Source organism: Oncorhynchus tshawytscha, linkage group LG11 (assembly GCF_018296145.1).
Source record: "Oncorhynchus tshawytscha isolate Ot180627B linkage group LG11, Otsh_v2.0, whole genome shotgun sequence".
Classification (NCBI taxonomy): Eukaryota; Metazoa; Chordata; class Actinopteri; order Salmoniformes; family Salmonidae; genus Oncorhynchus; species Oncorhynchus tshawytscha.
In genome coordinates, this window is record NC_056439.1 from 7,856,215 (window position 1) to 7,870,386 (window position 14,172).

At 42.2% G+C, this 14,172-nt stretch overlaps 1 protein-coding gene across 1 annotated transcript; it reads right to left on the reverse strand.

The window, feature by feature from the left end:
• Positions 1 to 4,755: 4,755 nt before the first annotated feature.
• On the reverse strand, positions 4,756 to 13,211 carry LOC112262405 (coiled-coil domain-containing protein 110-like). The gene is made up of 4 exons (XM_024438062.2): positions 13,080 to 13,211; positions 12,680 to 12,811; positions 6,889 to 8,407; positions 4,756 to 5,043 (listed from the first exon to the last, which is right to left on the reverse strand). Exons 2-4 carry the CDS (start codon positions 12,737 to 12,739, stop codon positions 4,952 to 4,954), a joined length of 1,671 nt encoding a protein of 556 aa, XP_024293830.2. The 5' UTR covers positions 12,740 to 12,811; positions 13,080 to 13,211; the 3' UTR covers positions 4,756 to 4,951.
• Positions 13,212 to 14,172: the final 961 nt, after the last annotated feature.

A 14,172-nucleotide genomic window follows, 5' to 3' on the forward strand; every position in this document is an offset into this window, starting at 1 on the left:
AAAGACGGTGATAAGGCGTCTCCTTGTTTTACACCCGAGGTTGTGGGAAACCAATCTGCACGAGATTAATTAACACGCACACAAGCAATTGGTACTTTGTAAAGAGACTGGATTGCGTGATCAAATTTCCCATCAACCCCGGTCAACTATAACCAACTATAGGCTGAAATATCCCTATTTACAAAATCAAAAGCTTTCTGGAAATCAATGAAACATGCAAAAGTAGGCTTCTCTTCGTGTAATCTATTTCTGATTACTGTACAGACAGAGAAGATGTGATCTATACAGGCTCTGGATTTACATAAAACATTTTGTTCTTCCACCAGAATGTTCTGATCCTCCAAAAGGTTGTTAGCCTATTGTTGAGGATGGATGAATATAAGTTTATTAAGTACGGTTGATAAATTATGCCTCTATAGTTCAGTGGCACTCTCGGGAAATTTTTTGAAGATTTGGGAATGGGATTCAATATAGACTTATGTAAAGTAGATGGCAGTATAATGTACTCAAAACAAATTTGGAGCAAATCATGAAAGACGTCAATTCATTTAGGGGATTTTAAAACTTCATTAGGCAGTTCATCAATGCCAAACGCTTTCCCATTTTTTTCAGCGTCAATAACCTTAACTTCTGCCACAGACCGCTCCTCATTTAAGTATGGGTTACATACAGTAGCAGTCAAAAGTTTGGACAAACATACTCATTCAAGGGATTTTCTTTATTTTTTAAAACTATTTTCTACATTGTAGAACAATAATGAAGACATCAAAACTATGTAATACCACATATGGAATCATATGAACTCAGCAACAAACAAAAAAAAGTCCCTTTTCAGGACCCTGTCTTTCAAAGATGATTAAGGTCACAGTTATGAAAACTTAGGACACTAAAGAGGCCTTTCTACTGACTCTGAAAAAACACCAAAAGAAAGATGCCCAGGGTCCCTGCTCATCTGCGTGAACGTGCCTTAGGCATGCTGCAAGGAGGCATGAGGACTGCAGATGTGGCCAGGACAATAAATTGCAATGTCCGTACTGTGAGACGCCAAAGACAGCACTACAGGGAGACAGGATGGACAGCTGATCGTCCTTGCAGTGGTAGACCACGTGTAACAACACCTGCACAGGGTCGGTACATCCGAACATCACACCTGCGGGACAGGTACAGGATGGCAACAACAACTGCCTGAGTTACACCAGGAACGCACAATCCCTCCATCAGTGCTCAGACTGTCCGCAATAGGCTGAGAGAGGCTGGACTGAAGGCTTGTAGGCCTGTTGTAAGGCAGGTCCTCACCAGACATCACCGGCAAGCAACAACGTCACCTATGGGCATAAACCCACCGTCGCTTGCCAGACAGGACTGGCAAAAAGTGCTCTTCACTGACGAGTCGCGGTTTTGTCTCATCAGGGGTGATGGTCAGATTCGCGTTTATCGTAGAAGGGATGAGTGTTACACCGAGGCCTGTATTCTGGAGCGGGAACGATTTGGAGGTGGAGGGTCCGTCATGGTCTGGGGCGGTGTGTCACAGCATCATCGGACTGAGCATGTTGTCATTGCAGGCAATCTCAACGCTGTGCGTTACAGGTAAGACATCCTCATTCTGACATGACCCTCCCGCATGACAATGCCACCAGCCTTACTACTCGTTCTGTGCGTGATTTCCTGCAAGATAGGAATGTCAGTGTTCTGTCAATCCCATTGAGCACGTCTGGGACATGTTGGATCGGAGGGTGAGGGCTAGGGCCATTCCCCCCAAAAATGTCCGGGAACTTGTAGGTGCCTTGGTGGAAGAGTGGGGTAACATCTCACAGCAAGAACAGGCAAATATGATGCTGTCCAAGAGTAGGAGATGCACTGCAGTACTTAATGCAGCTGGTGGCAACACCAGATACTGATTGTTACTTTTTATTTTTTACCCCCTTTGTTCAGGGACACATTATTCCCTTTCTGTTAGTCAGATATCTGTGGAATTTGTTCAGTTAATGTCTCAGTTGTTGAATCTTGTTATGTTCATACAAATATTTACACATGTTAAGTTTGCTGAAAATAAACTTAGTTGACAGTGAGAGGACATTTCTTTTTTTGCTGAGTTTAGTAAGCAAAAAAGTGTTAAAAACAAATCAAAATATTTTTTATTTTTGAGATTCTTCAAAGTAGCCAACCTTTATCTTGATGACAGCTTTGCACATTCTCTCAACCAGCTTCATGAGGTAGTCACCTGGAATGCATTTCAATTAACTGGTGTGCCCTGTTAAAAGTTCATTTGTGGAATTTCATTCATTGTTGATGCATTTGAGACTATCAGTGATGTGTTGTGATAAGGCAGGGGTGGTATACAGAAGATAGCCCTATTTGGTAAAAGGCCAAGTCCATATTATGGCAAGAACAGCTCAAATAAGCAAAGAGAAACAACAGTGCATCATTACTTTAAGACATGAAGGTCAGTCAATTTCAGTCGCAGAAAATTTCAGATGCAAAACTATCAAGCGCTATGATGAAACTGGCTCTCATGAGGACTGCCACAGCAAAGGAAGACCCAGAGTTACCTCTGCTGCAGAGGATAAATTAATTAGAGTTACCAGCCTCAGAAATTGCAGCCCAAATACATGCTTCACAGAGATCAAGTAACAGACACATCTCAACATCAACTGTTCCGAGGAGACTGTGTGAATCAAGCCTTCATGGTCAATTTGCTGCAAAGAAACCACTACTAAAGGACACCAATAATAAGAAGAGACTTGCTTGGGCCAAGAATCACGAGCAATGGACATTAGACCGGTGGAAATCCGTCCTTTGGTCTGATGACTCCAAATTTGAGATTTTTGGATCTAACCGTCATATCTCTGTGAGACGCAGAGTAGGTGAATGAAGGTTCTCCGCATTTGTGGTTCCCACTGTGAAGCATGGGGGAGGAGGTGTAATGGTGCTTTTCTGGTGACACTGTCCGTGATTGATTTAGAATTCAAGGCACACTTAACCAGCATGGCTACCACAGCATTCTGCAGCAATACGCTTTCCCATCTGGTTTGCGCTTAGTGGGACAATCATTTGTTTTCCAACAGGACAATGACATACCTCCAGGCTGTGTAAGGGCTATTTGACCAAGGAGAGTGATGGAGTGGTGCATCAGATGTGGGAACTCCTTCAAGACTGTTGGAAAAGCACTCCAGGTAAAGCTGGATGAGAGAATGCCAAGAGTGTGCAAAGCCATCTAAGTCATCAATGCAAAGGGTGGCTACTTTGAAGAATCTCAAATATAAAATATATTTTGACTTTGTTTCACACTTTTTTGGCTATTACATGATTCCATATGTGTTATATCATAGTGTTGATGTCTTCACTATTATTCTACAATGTAGAAAATAGTCCAAATAAAGAAAAATTAGTAGGTTTGTCCAAGCTTTTGACTGGTACTGTATATAAGAGGGTTCTAACATTGTATTTTCCATTTTAGTTCTCAGGGAACATATGTCTTTACACAATTCTTCCTCAAAATATGCCCCATTTTCATTACCTGAGAACAAACTAGCAAACCCCTTCTCCCATTCCTTAAGTACCTGTGTAACATCAGAGTTCAACCCCCCCCACCCTCTCCCCTCTTCCTTGACTTCCATTGGAATTTTCGTATGTCGTTTTGGTCCTAACTTGTTTATTTGGCTCCAAAACTGTTGAGGATTTCTTGTCTGTATCTTCTCAAGGTGTAATAAATGCCCTCTCTGATATCTCCGTGCAAAACTTTTAAACACATTCCTAAAATGTTCTCTTGTATTCCTATCTTTACACTGTAAAAAATAAGTACTCAGCATTACTGACAATAGATCCTCTAACTCATCATTCCGATAAGGCTTGTTCGACTTGTAAACTTTCCTGGGCTTTGGGGCTGTATACTTTTTTGCATCAGAATATATAATTTCACAAAATGTTTCATACCACACAGCTAAATCAAATGGTGTTTCTTGGCATCTTTGCATAGTTTTGATGACTTCCACCAGAGCTCTACATGCCATTTCAGAACACAGAAAATAATTTGGCACATTTCTTTTCTTACATTTAGGCCTATGTGGAGTATGTATCTTTTGCCCCAAGTGATGCACAGTAATACCTGGTTGAGAAAGTTTGTGGCCAACAGAAAATATCATAAATAAAAGAGAATGATCAGGAAGTCTACTTTTTTCTCTCCAATTAAGTCAAAACATCCACATTCTACAACCATCTGTGGGGGTAACACCTTAAATTCCAAACAAGTTTGTAGACAGTTGTGGAGGGTAACTATATAGTCCACCACAGCTTTTTCTTTGCCAGATATGGATGTAAAGTTATCGCTTAAGGGGAATGTCCTTCCATTAATGATATATATTTTAGAGTCTCGAAGGAATTCTAATAGGGTTTCCCCATGATGACTAACAAAGTCATCCAAAGCAACACGCAATGGAATATCATTAATATCATTTATATAGTCATCTAACCTCCCAATTCCACTGTTACGACTGTTAAGATCCCCACATATGTAAAATATTTTGTGCTTTAGCTTAAAAAAGAAAGAAATTGTGACTCTGGATAATGATGTTTGTTTCCAACATTAGGGCTGTTTTCCTAAAGAAGTTAAATACGCTTTGTGTTTTGTTTTCCTGCCACATTACTAACGAGTATCGTAATACTTGTATTGTCCCGGCCCTAGCCACAAATTGCCTTGACATGCCATTTATCTAAAAACTATTATAAATGATAAATAACACTGACAAAATATTTTGAAAAGCATAATATAATCAGGGAATTAAAATCTGTACAGTGCATATGGTACATGACCTTGTGAAGGGCATATTGTTGGTAAAGTGATGCAAAGAGCTCTACGGTAGGCTACAGTATGCTTCACCTCTCCTGACCCCTTGTGGTATGGGAGGTAGAGGTCAACATCCAGTCTGCCTGGCCCGCTAATCCAGCTTCAGCCTCATTCATTCTGATTGATGATGTTTTTGTACCTCTGGGCTCTCTGCTCCTCCTCCTCGAAACGCTTCCTTATATGAACAATTGCCTCTCTGCCTACACAGTCCAAAGAAGAAGAAGTCTTTCAAGACATACAGTGGGGCAAAAAAGTATTTAGTCAGCCACCAATTGTGCAAGTTCTCCCACTTAAAAAGATGAGAGAGGCCTGTAATTTTCATCATAGGTACACTTCAACTATGACAGACAAAATGAGAAAAAAAAAATCCAGAAAATCACAATGTAGGATTTTTAATGAATTTATTTGCAAATTATGGTGGAAAATAAGTATTTGGTCAATAACAAAAGTTTCTCAATACTTTGTTATATACCCTTTGTTGGCAATGACAGAGGTCAAACATTTTCTGTAAGTCTTCACAAGGTTTTCACACTGGTATTTTGGCCCATTCCTCCATGCAGATCTCCTCTAGAGCAGTGATGTTTTGGGGCTGTTGCTGGGAAACACGGACTTTCAACTCCCTTCAATGAGTTTCTATGGGTTGAGATCTGGAGACTGGCTAGGCCACTCCAGGACCTTGAAATGCTTCTTACGAAGCCACTCCTTCGTTGCCCGGGCGGTGTGTTTGGGATCATTGTCATGCTGAAAGACCCAGCCACGTATCATCTTCAATGCCCTTGCTGATGGAAGGAGGTTTCCACTCAAAATCGCACGATACATGGCACCATTCATTCTTTCCTTTACACGGATCAGTCGTCCTGGTCCCTTTGCAGAAAAACAGCCCCAAAGCATGATGTTTCCACCCCCATGCTTCACTGTAGGTATGGTGTTCTTTGGATGCAACTCAGCATTCTTTGTCCTCCAAACACGATGAGTTTTAACCAAAAAGTTATATTTTGGTTTCATCTGACCATATGACATTCTCCCAATCTTCTTCTGGATCATCCAAATGCTCTCTAGCAAACTTCAGACGGGCCTGAACATGTATTGGCTTAAGCAGGGGGACAAGTCTGGCACTGTAGGATTTGAGTCCCATGCGGCGTAGTGTTACTGATGGTAGGCTTTGTTACTTTGGTCCCAACTCTCTGCAGGTCATTCACTAGGTCCCCCGTGTGGTTCTGGGATTTTTGCTCACCGTTCTTATGATCATTTTGACCCCACGGGGTGAGATCTTGCGTGGAGCCCCAGTTCGAGGGAGATTATCAGTGGTCTACAGTGTCTTCCATTTCCTAATAATTGCTCCCACAGTTGATTTCTTCAAACCAAGCTGCTTACCTATTGCAGATTCAGTCTACCCAGCCTGGTGCAGGTCTACAATTTTGTTTCTGGTGTCCTTTGATAGCTCTTTGGTCTTGGCCATAGTGGAGTTTGGAGTGTGACTGTTTGAGGTTGTGGACAGGTGTCTTTATACTGATAACAAGTTCAAACAGGTGCCATTAATACAGGTAACGAGTGGAGGACAGAGGAGCCTCTTAAAGAAGAAGTTACAGATCTGTGAGAGCCAGAGATCTTGCTTGTTTGTAGGTGACCAAATACTTATTTTCCACCATAATTTGCAAATAAATTCATTAAAAAATCCTACAATGTGATTTTCTGGGTTTTTTCTCTCTCATTTTGTCTGTTATAGTTGAAGTGTACCTATGAGGAAAATTACAGGCCTCTCTCATCTTTTTAAGTGGGAGAACTTGCACAATTGGTGGCTGACTAAATACTTTTTTGCCCCACTGTAGTTATGAGCTCCAGGACGACTAGTGGCGATGTCTCTACTTTTAACATTTTCATCTTCTGTCAGCTAAATACATTTAATAATCGTATACTATAGACACAGTAGCTAGATGTTCAAACATTCTTTTGCATTCGGAATGACCTTGAATGAAAATGAATAAACTATTCAATACACCTGAATTAAATGACAAACTGTAAAAATGCACTCTTTTTAACCTTACCTACAGGGCCATCCAGCATTTCTCTGGTAATAGGGCTGCTGTTCAGAGGCTGCCTTGGACTCTCTTGCTGCCTGGCTGCACTATCACTACCATCAGTCACCACATGTGACCCTGCTAATATCCTGGTACTGGCGACGGGGCTCCTCTCTCTCAGCTGCAGCGAGATGCTACTGCTGAGCTCGATGTACTCCTGGTGGAGCTGCCGCACCTCCAGCTGAAGCAGGTCTTTCTCCTTCTGCACCGTGAGCAGGCAGCTTTCCAATATGGCCTGCTCTTCCCTCAGCTGCTTAGCTCCGCCCTCTGCCTCCTCGCCCCTCTTGACGCTCTGTTTGAGGTTCTCTCGTAGTGTCTTGTTCTCCTCTTTGAGATGGGCCATGGCGCCCGACGTGGCCTTGCGCTCTTTCCCTACGCTGTCCAGGATGCGTTCGGCCGGGTGTTTGTTGGCCGACGAGGCCGGAGTGCTGCCGTCCCTAGCTGTGCTCCCCTCAAGGGAGCTTCTCCTCCTGGCCCCCAGCCGATGGAGCTCGGGCCAGCTCATATCCAGCTCATTCGTGAGGTGGCTGACCTCCCTTGCCAGCGAGGCCATCCGGTCCTCCAGCTGCCCCTTCTCCTGGGTAAGCTGGGTGCAGAGATTGTTGGCCCTCTCTAGTTGAACCCGCACCTTGTTGTCACTATCACCTTCTTTAGGCTCCTGAGCCAGGCGGTGATCTCTGGATCTCTCCCATGCCTGGCTCCCGGCCTCAAGGGCGTCGACGAGTCTGTGGTTCTCTGCAGCCTGTTGCTTGTTGAGCTTATCCAGGGTTTTATTCGAGGCTTTCAGGTCCTCATACTTTGGGAGGATCCTCTTGAGCTCGCGGACGCAATCTTTGCAGTAGTCCTCTGTCTTCTGCAGCTTCCTCTGCAAGTCCTGTTTCTCTTTCTCCAAGTAAACACACCTGTCTTCCAAGGACAGGCTCTCCATTTTGAGCATCTCTCTAGTCCTAGTCTCCTCGATCTTGGATGGTGTATCTTGCCTCTGACTTTCTGGGTATGGTTTGGCCATGTTGAAAGTGACAGGGTGTGTAAGGAGTTTGGAGGTGGGACTGTGAGTGTGACCACCAGGCATTTTCTGTGAATTGTTGCCACTTGTTGAGCCTGAGACATTGTGATTGGTCGAAAATGGGCGGTCTTCTGCCATGTTTTCTCTTATCTTCTTGTTGAGGCTGAGGTTGTCCTCCTCCAGTGATACCAGAGCGTTTTTCAGTCTGTCCACCGTATTCTCCAAATCGAATATCATCTCAGATTTGTAGTCTGCTCCGAGTGCTCGGTCTCCTGAGCCACTACGTCTCGGGGAGCAGTCAGAGTCGAAAGCCCTCTGTGAATGCCTGTAGGATGCTCCATGCATCTCTGATTCATTTGTTTCTTTCATCAATGAAACATTGTCCAACTTTTCTGAAGATATCCCTGATTTGCTGTTACAGTTATGAAGAAGAGGCTGCGTTCTCTTCACGTGCTGTGAAACTGGTGTGGTCCACTCAACCTGAAACGAGTGCAAGGAATGAGTGAGAGCCGTGTTGCTTTCATTTAACCATGAACCATATAGTCAATAATACAATATTCTTGTGGGTTTAACACAGATTTGTACAGTGCCTTGCGAAAGTATTCGGCCCCCTTGAACTTTGCGACCTTTTGCCATATTTCAGGCTTCAAACATAAAGATATAAAACTGTATTTTTTTGTGAAGAATCAACAAGTGGGACACAATCATGAAGTGGAACGACATTTATTGGATATTTCAAACTTTTTTAACAAATCAAAAAATGAAAAATTGGGCCTGCAAAATTATTCAGCCCCTTTACTTTCAGTGCAGCAAACTCTCTCCAGAAGTTCAGTGAGGATCTCTGAATGATCCAATGTTGACCTAAATGACTAATGATGATAAATACAATCCACCTGTGTGTAATCAAGTCTCCGTATAAATGCACCTGCACTGTGATAGTCTCAGAGGTCCGTTAAAAGCGCAGAGAGCATCATGAAGAACAAGGAACACACCAGGCAGATCCGAGATACTGTTGTGAAGAAGTTTAAAGCCGGATTTGGATACAAAAAGATTTACCAAGCTTTAAACATCCCAATGAGCACTGTGCAAGCAATAATATTGAAATGGAAGGAGTATCAGACCACTGCAAATCTACCAATACCTGGCCGTCCCTCTAAACTTTCAGCTCATACAAGGAGAAGACTGATCAGAGATGCAGCCAAGAGGCCCATGATCACTCTGGATGAACTGCAAAGATCTACAGCTGAGGTGGGAGACTCTGTCCATAGGACAACAATCAGTCGTATATTGCACAAATCTGGCCTTTATGGAAGAGTGGCAAGAAGAAAGCCATTTCTTAAAGATATCCATAAAAAGTGTCGTTTAAAGTTTGCCACAAGCCACCTGGGAGACACACCAAACATGTGGAAGAAGGTGCTCTGGTCAGATGAAACCAAAATTGAACTTTTTGGCAACAATGCAAAATGTTATGTTTGGCTTAAAAGCAACACAGCTTATCACCCTGAACACACCATCCCCACTGTCAAACATGGTGGTGGCAGCATCATGGTTTGGGCCTGCTTTTCTTCAGCAGGGACAGGGAAGATGGTTAGAATTGATGGGAAGATGGATGGAGCCAAATACAGGACCATTCTGGAAGAAAACCTGATGGAGTCTGCAAAAGACCTGAGACTGGGACGGAGATTTGTCTTCCAACAAGACAATGATCCAAAACATAAAGCAAAATCTACAATGGAATGGTTCAAAAATAAACATATCCAGGTGTTAGAATGGCCAAGTCAAAGTCCAGACCTGAATCCAATCGAGAATCTGTGGAAAGAACTGAAAACTGCTGTTCACAAATGCTCTCCATCCAACCTCACTGAGCTCGAGCTGTTTTGCAAGGAGGAATGGGAAAACATTTCAGTCTCTCGATGTGCAAAACTGATAGAGACATACCCCAAGCAACTTACAGCTGTAATCGCAGCGCTACAAAGTATTAACTTAAGGGGGCTGAATAATTTTGCACGCCCAATTTTTCAGTTTTTGATTTGTTCAAAAAGTTTGAAATATCCAATAAATGTTGTTCCACTTCATGATTGTGTCCCACTTGTTGTTGATTCTTCACAAAAAAATACAGTTTTATATCTTTATGTTTGAAGCCTGAAATGTGGCAAAAGGTCGCAAAGTTCAAGGGGGCCGAATACTTTCGCAAGGCACTGTACATACAGATGAAGTCGGAAGTTTACATACACCTTAGCCAAATACATTTAAACTCAGTTTCACAATTTCTGACATTTAATCCTAGTAAAAAAATCCTTGTCTTAGGTCAGTTAGGATCACCACTTTATTTTAGAATAATAGTTGAGAATGATTAATTTCAGCTTTATTTCTTTCATCACATTCCCAGTGGGTCAGAAGTTTACATACACTCAATTAGTATTTGTTATCATTGCCTTTAAATTGTTTAACTTGGGTCAAACGTTTCGGGTAGCCTTCCACAAGCTTCCCACAATAAGTTGGGTGAATTTTGGCCCTTTCCTCCTGACAGAGCTGGTGTAACGGAGTCAGGTTTGTAGGCGTCCTTGCTTTTCAGTTCTGCCCACAAATGTTCTATAGGATTGAGGTCAGGGTTTTGTGATGGCCACTCCAATACCTTGACTTTGTTGTCCTTAAGCCATTTTGCCACAACTTTGGAAGTATGCTTGGGGTCATTGTCCATTTGGAAGACTAACTTGCAACCAAGCTTTAACTGGTGTCTTGAGATGTTGCTTCAATATATCCACATAATTTTCCTGCCCCTTCATGATGCCATCTATTTTGTGAAGTGCACCAGTCCCTCCTGCAGCAAAGCACACTCACAACATGATACTGCCAACTCTGTGCTTCACGGTTGGGATGATGTTCCCTCGGCTTGCAAGCCTGCCCCTTTTCCCTCCAAACATAACGATGGTCATTATGGCCAAACAATTCTATTTTTGTTTCATCAGACCAGAGGACATTTCTCCAAAAATTACAATCTTTGTCCCCATGTGCAGTTGCAAACCGTAGTCTGGCCTTTTTACGGCGGTTTTGGAGCAGTGGCTCCTTCCTTGCTGAGCGGCCTTTCAGGTTATGTCGATATAGGACTCGTTTTACAATGGATATAGATTATGTTGTACACGTTTCCTCCAGCATCTTCACAAGGTCCTTTGCTGTTGTTCTGGAATTGATTTGCACTTTTCGCACTAAAGTACGTTCATGTCTAGGAGACAGAACACATCTCCTTCCTGAGCGGTATGACGGCTGCGTGGTCATGGTGTTTATACTTGCATACTATTGTTTGTACAGATGAGCGTGGTACCTTCAGACGTTTGGAAATTGCTCCCAAGGATGAACCAGACTTGTGGAGGGCTACAATTTATTTTTCTGAGGTCTTGGCTGATTTCTTTTGATTTTCCCATGATGTTAAGCAAAGAGGCACTGAGTTTGAAGGTAGGCCTTGAAATACATCCACAGTTACACCTTCAATTGACTCAAATGATGTCAATTAGCCTATCTGAAGCTTCTAAAGCCATGACATCAATTTCTGGAATTTTCCAAGCTGTTTAAAGGCATAGTAACTTAGCGCATGTAAACCTCTGACCCACTGGAATTGTGATACAGTGAATTATAAGTGAAATAATCTGTCTGTAAACAATTGTTGGAAAATGTATTTGTGTAATGCACAAAGTAGATGTCCTAATCGACATGCCAAAACTATAGTTTGTTAACAATACATTTGTGGAGTGGTTGAAAAACAAGTTAATGACTCCAACCTAACTGTATGTAAACTTCTGACTGTAACGTAAAGTCGTACATCACCTTGGTCCGTACAATTGCCCTTATTTTAGCGCCCCAAAAACGTAATACTTCCAGATCAACTGTAATGTCAGTACCATTGTCAAGCACAATTTCTCCCCTTTCCAACTTAATCAATTACATGACCTAAATGCTGCCCGTTTCTGCATAATTCAAGCAGGCAATGAGTATTTTTTTAAATTGCGGGTGGGGAAGCAAAACTAATGCGTGATAGTGAGAGATGTTGTATGGGAAAATTGCTTTCTTTCACTCGATCTGTCCAACTTATCACCTTATCTCCTCTAAAATGTAAATAAAACACTATAAAGAGTTTATATAATGTGTCATTATATACCTATTTGAAGGTTTGTGTCAAATTTGAATCGGGTTTTTAGGGCAGTGCTAAAGTGATCTTAGAAGTAAACAGTGGCTTTGAGAATGATGATCGCATGCAATGATGACAAAAAAAAGACTAGGTATCCCCCCCTTATCTCCGTCACTGTCCATTATTTGTTTTTAAAGGATGATTATGCTTGCTGTACGTTACGACTTGACACGTCAAGATGTAACGGGAGGGTCAGTTTTTTTCACCCTTTCTCAAATACTATAGAGCCATTACCATGTCTATCAAGGATTGAATAGAAACCTAGTTCACACCCCCAATTTTGACTTCAACACAGTCGCTACAGTCCCATTAGTTATCTTTGTAGCCTCGTTTGAATGTTGCGGGTGCGCACATTTGTACGGAATGGGGTGAGTTGACGTTACATATTCAGCAGCCATTCTTTATTAGCCTACTCTCCAACAAGTAGGCCTAGCATAAGGAACACTTAAGTCTTTCATCATGAAAGCCTAGTCTATATTCTGTATAACAATCATCGAGCAATGTCCATTACATAAAAAATGCCTAGTTCAAATGCAGAACATGATATGTCGTCATTATTAACATTCAACCTCGTTGCCTTCTCTTGGAGACAGAGGGGCCTCAGGTGTGCAGGAGCTTCGTCTTCTCATGCTGATCTCTGGGGTGATAGCCGGTTTGCAGCACGTTTGGACCCTGAACCGAAATGGCTCTATGACAGGAACCTAAAACATTAATGAGCAAGGCTTAAATGCCATTACATTTAGGATCGTTTAGATATTGTTCCATCTAGACCTCTCCTTTCAAAATTCAAGGCTAACAAAATGCTTGGGCTAAAAAGCCAGCTACCTACAAGGCGACTGTAGCTAGCTAACGCAGCTAACTAAATAACTCGCAAGCTACTGTAGCTAGCCAAAGCCAGACGTTGCTGGCTAGCTAATTAGCTACCGTTACAGTAAAACATGGTCAAACGGTAAATAATTCATAACTTACCCTCTGCAGGAACTCCGTTTGCGTGTAGCTACATGACACGTTCAAAATGCGAATTCATAATCGTAGCTAATTCGTTTCAAGATTAGCTAAACTTCGTTCTTCCTAATAAATCAAAGTGTACGGTTACCATGGTAACCGGAATTCCGATGGCCCTCAAATTTGAGTTAAACTCTGATTGGATGTAGTCATCAACAGTTCTTTCACACTTATTTTTTTTTACACACTTTTCAATTTTGGGAGGTTTGTGTAATTAACAAGTCATGTCGTATCTATAAATATACTTAGTACCGTCTTCAGAAATATCTGTATGCTTAATTAAATCTTATTCTATAGTAGGCCTATTTACAACGTTTCATGGACAACTGGGCTGTTGTATCGTGTACCACCACTCACCCTTATGCCATGTTGTAATACAGACTCTTGCCAAGGTACCCTTTTCCTATTACAACGGGATCAACTTACCTGTGATCTCACCCTGTCAAATGTCTATGATGTTTTGCCCCACTGAGAAAACATCTGGCATTATCTAGAAAAAGAGGGACGTGACACTTGAGCCCACCTAAATGTGTGGAAACTGAAAAGTTACCTACAAAAGTCACACAAGATACAGTATTCAGACAAAGAAACTGTATCAGTGTCTGATTCACTGGGCCGAAGGGCTGAGGGTATTTAGCTGGGGTCTTTGGGGTGCTAGTTGGAGCCAGGCCCGGTTTTATAGGCCTCTCACAACTGGTGGAGGGATATAGGCCACATCACTGTCAACTTACCTCATAACATAACTTTTTTTGAAAGAACACGCAAAACAAAATGTCATTGACTGTTAATTGTGGCTTAATTAACACATCCAGGACCAACGTGTCTTTTCAGACTACTTCTTCATATCCATTAATTTCTTCACCCACACAGCTGTTGGGATGGCCACTGAACACCCGGGGAAAGTATAGTCTCCTCGGGATAAAGGTTCAAATAATGTCGGCGAGCGACATGGATTAGGTTCACTTCACTTCAGCAACATGACTCCTCACAATCTCAGAATGATCCGCTCATGCACATAGTAGTTATATGACAAGCTCAACTGTTAGAAGACGTGTAT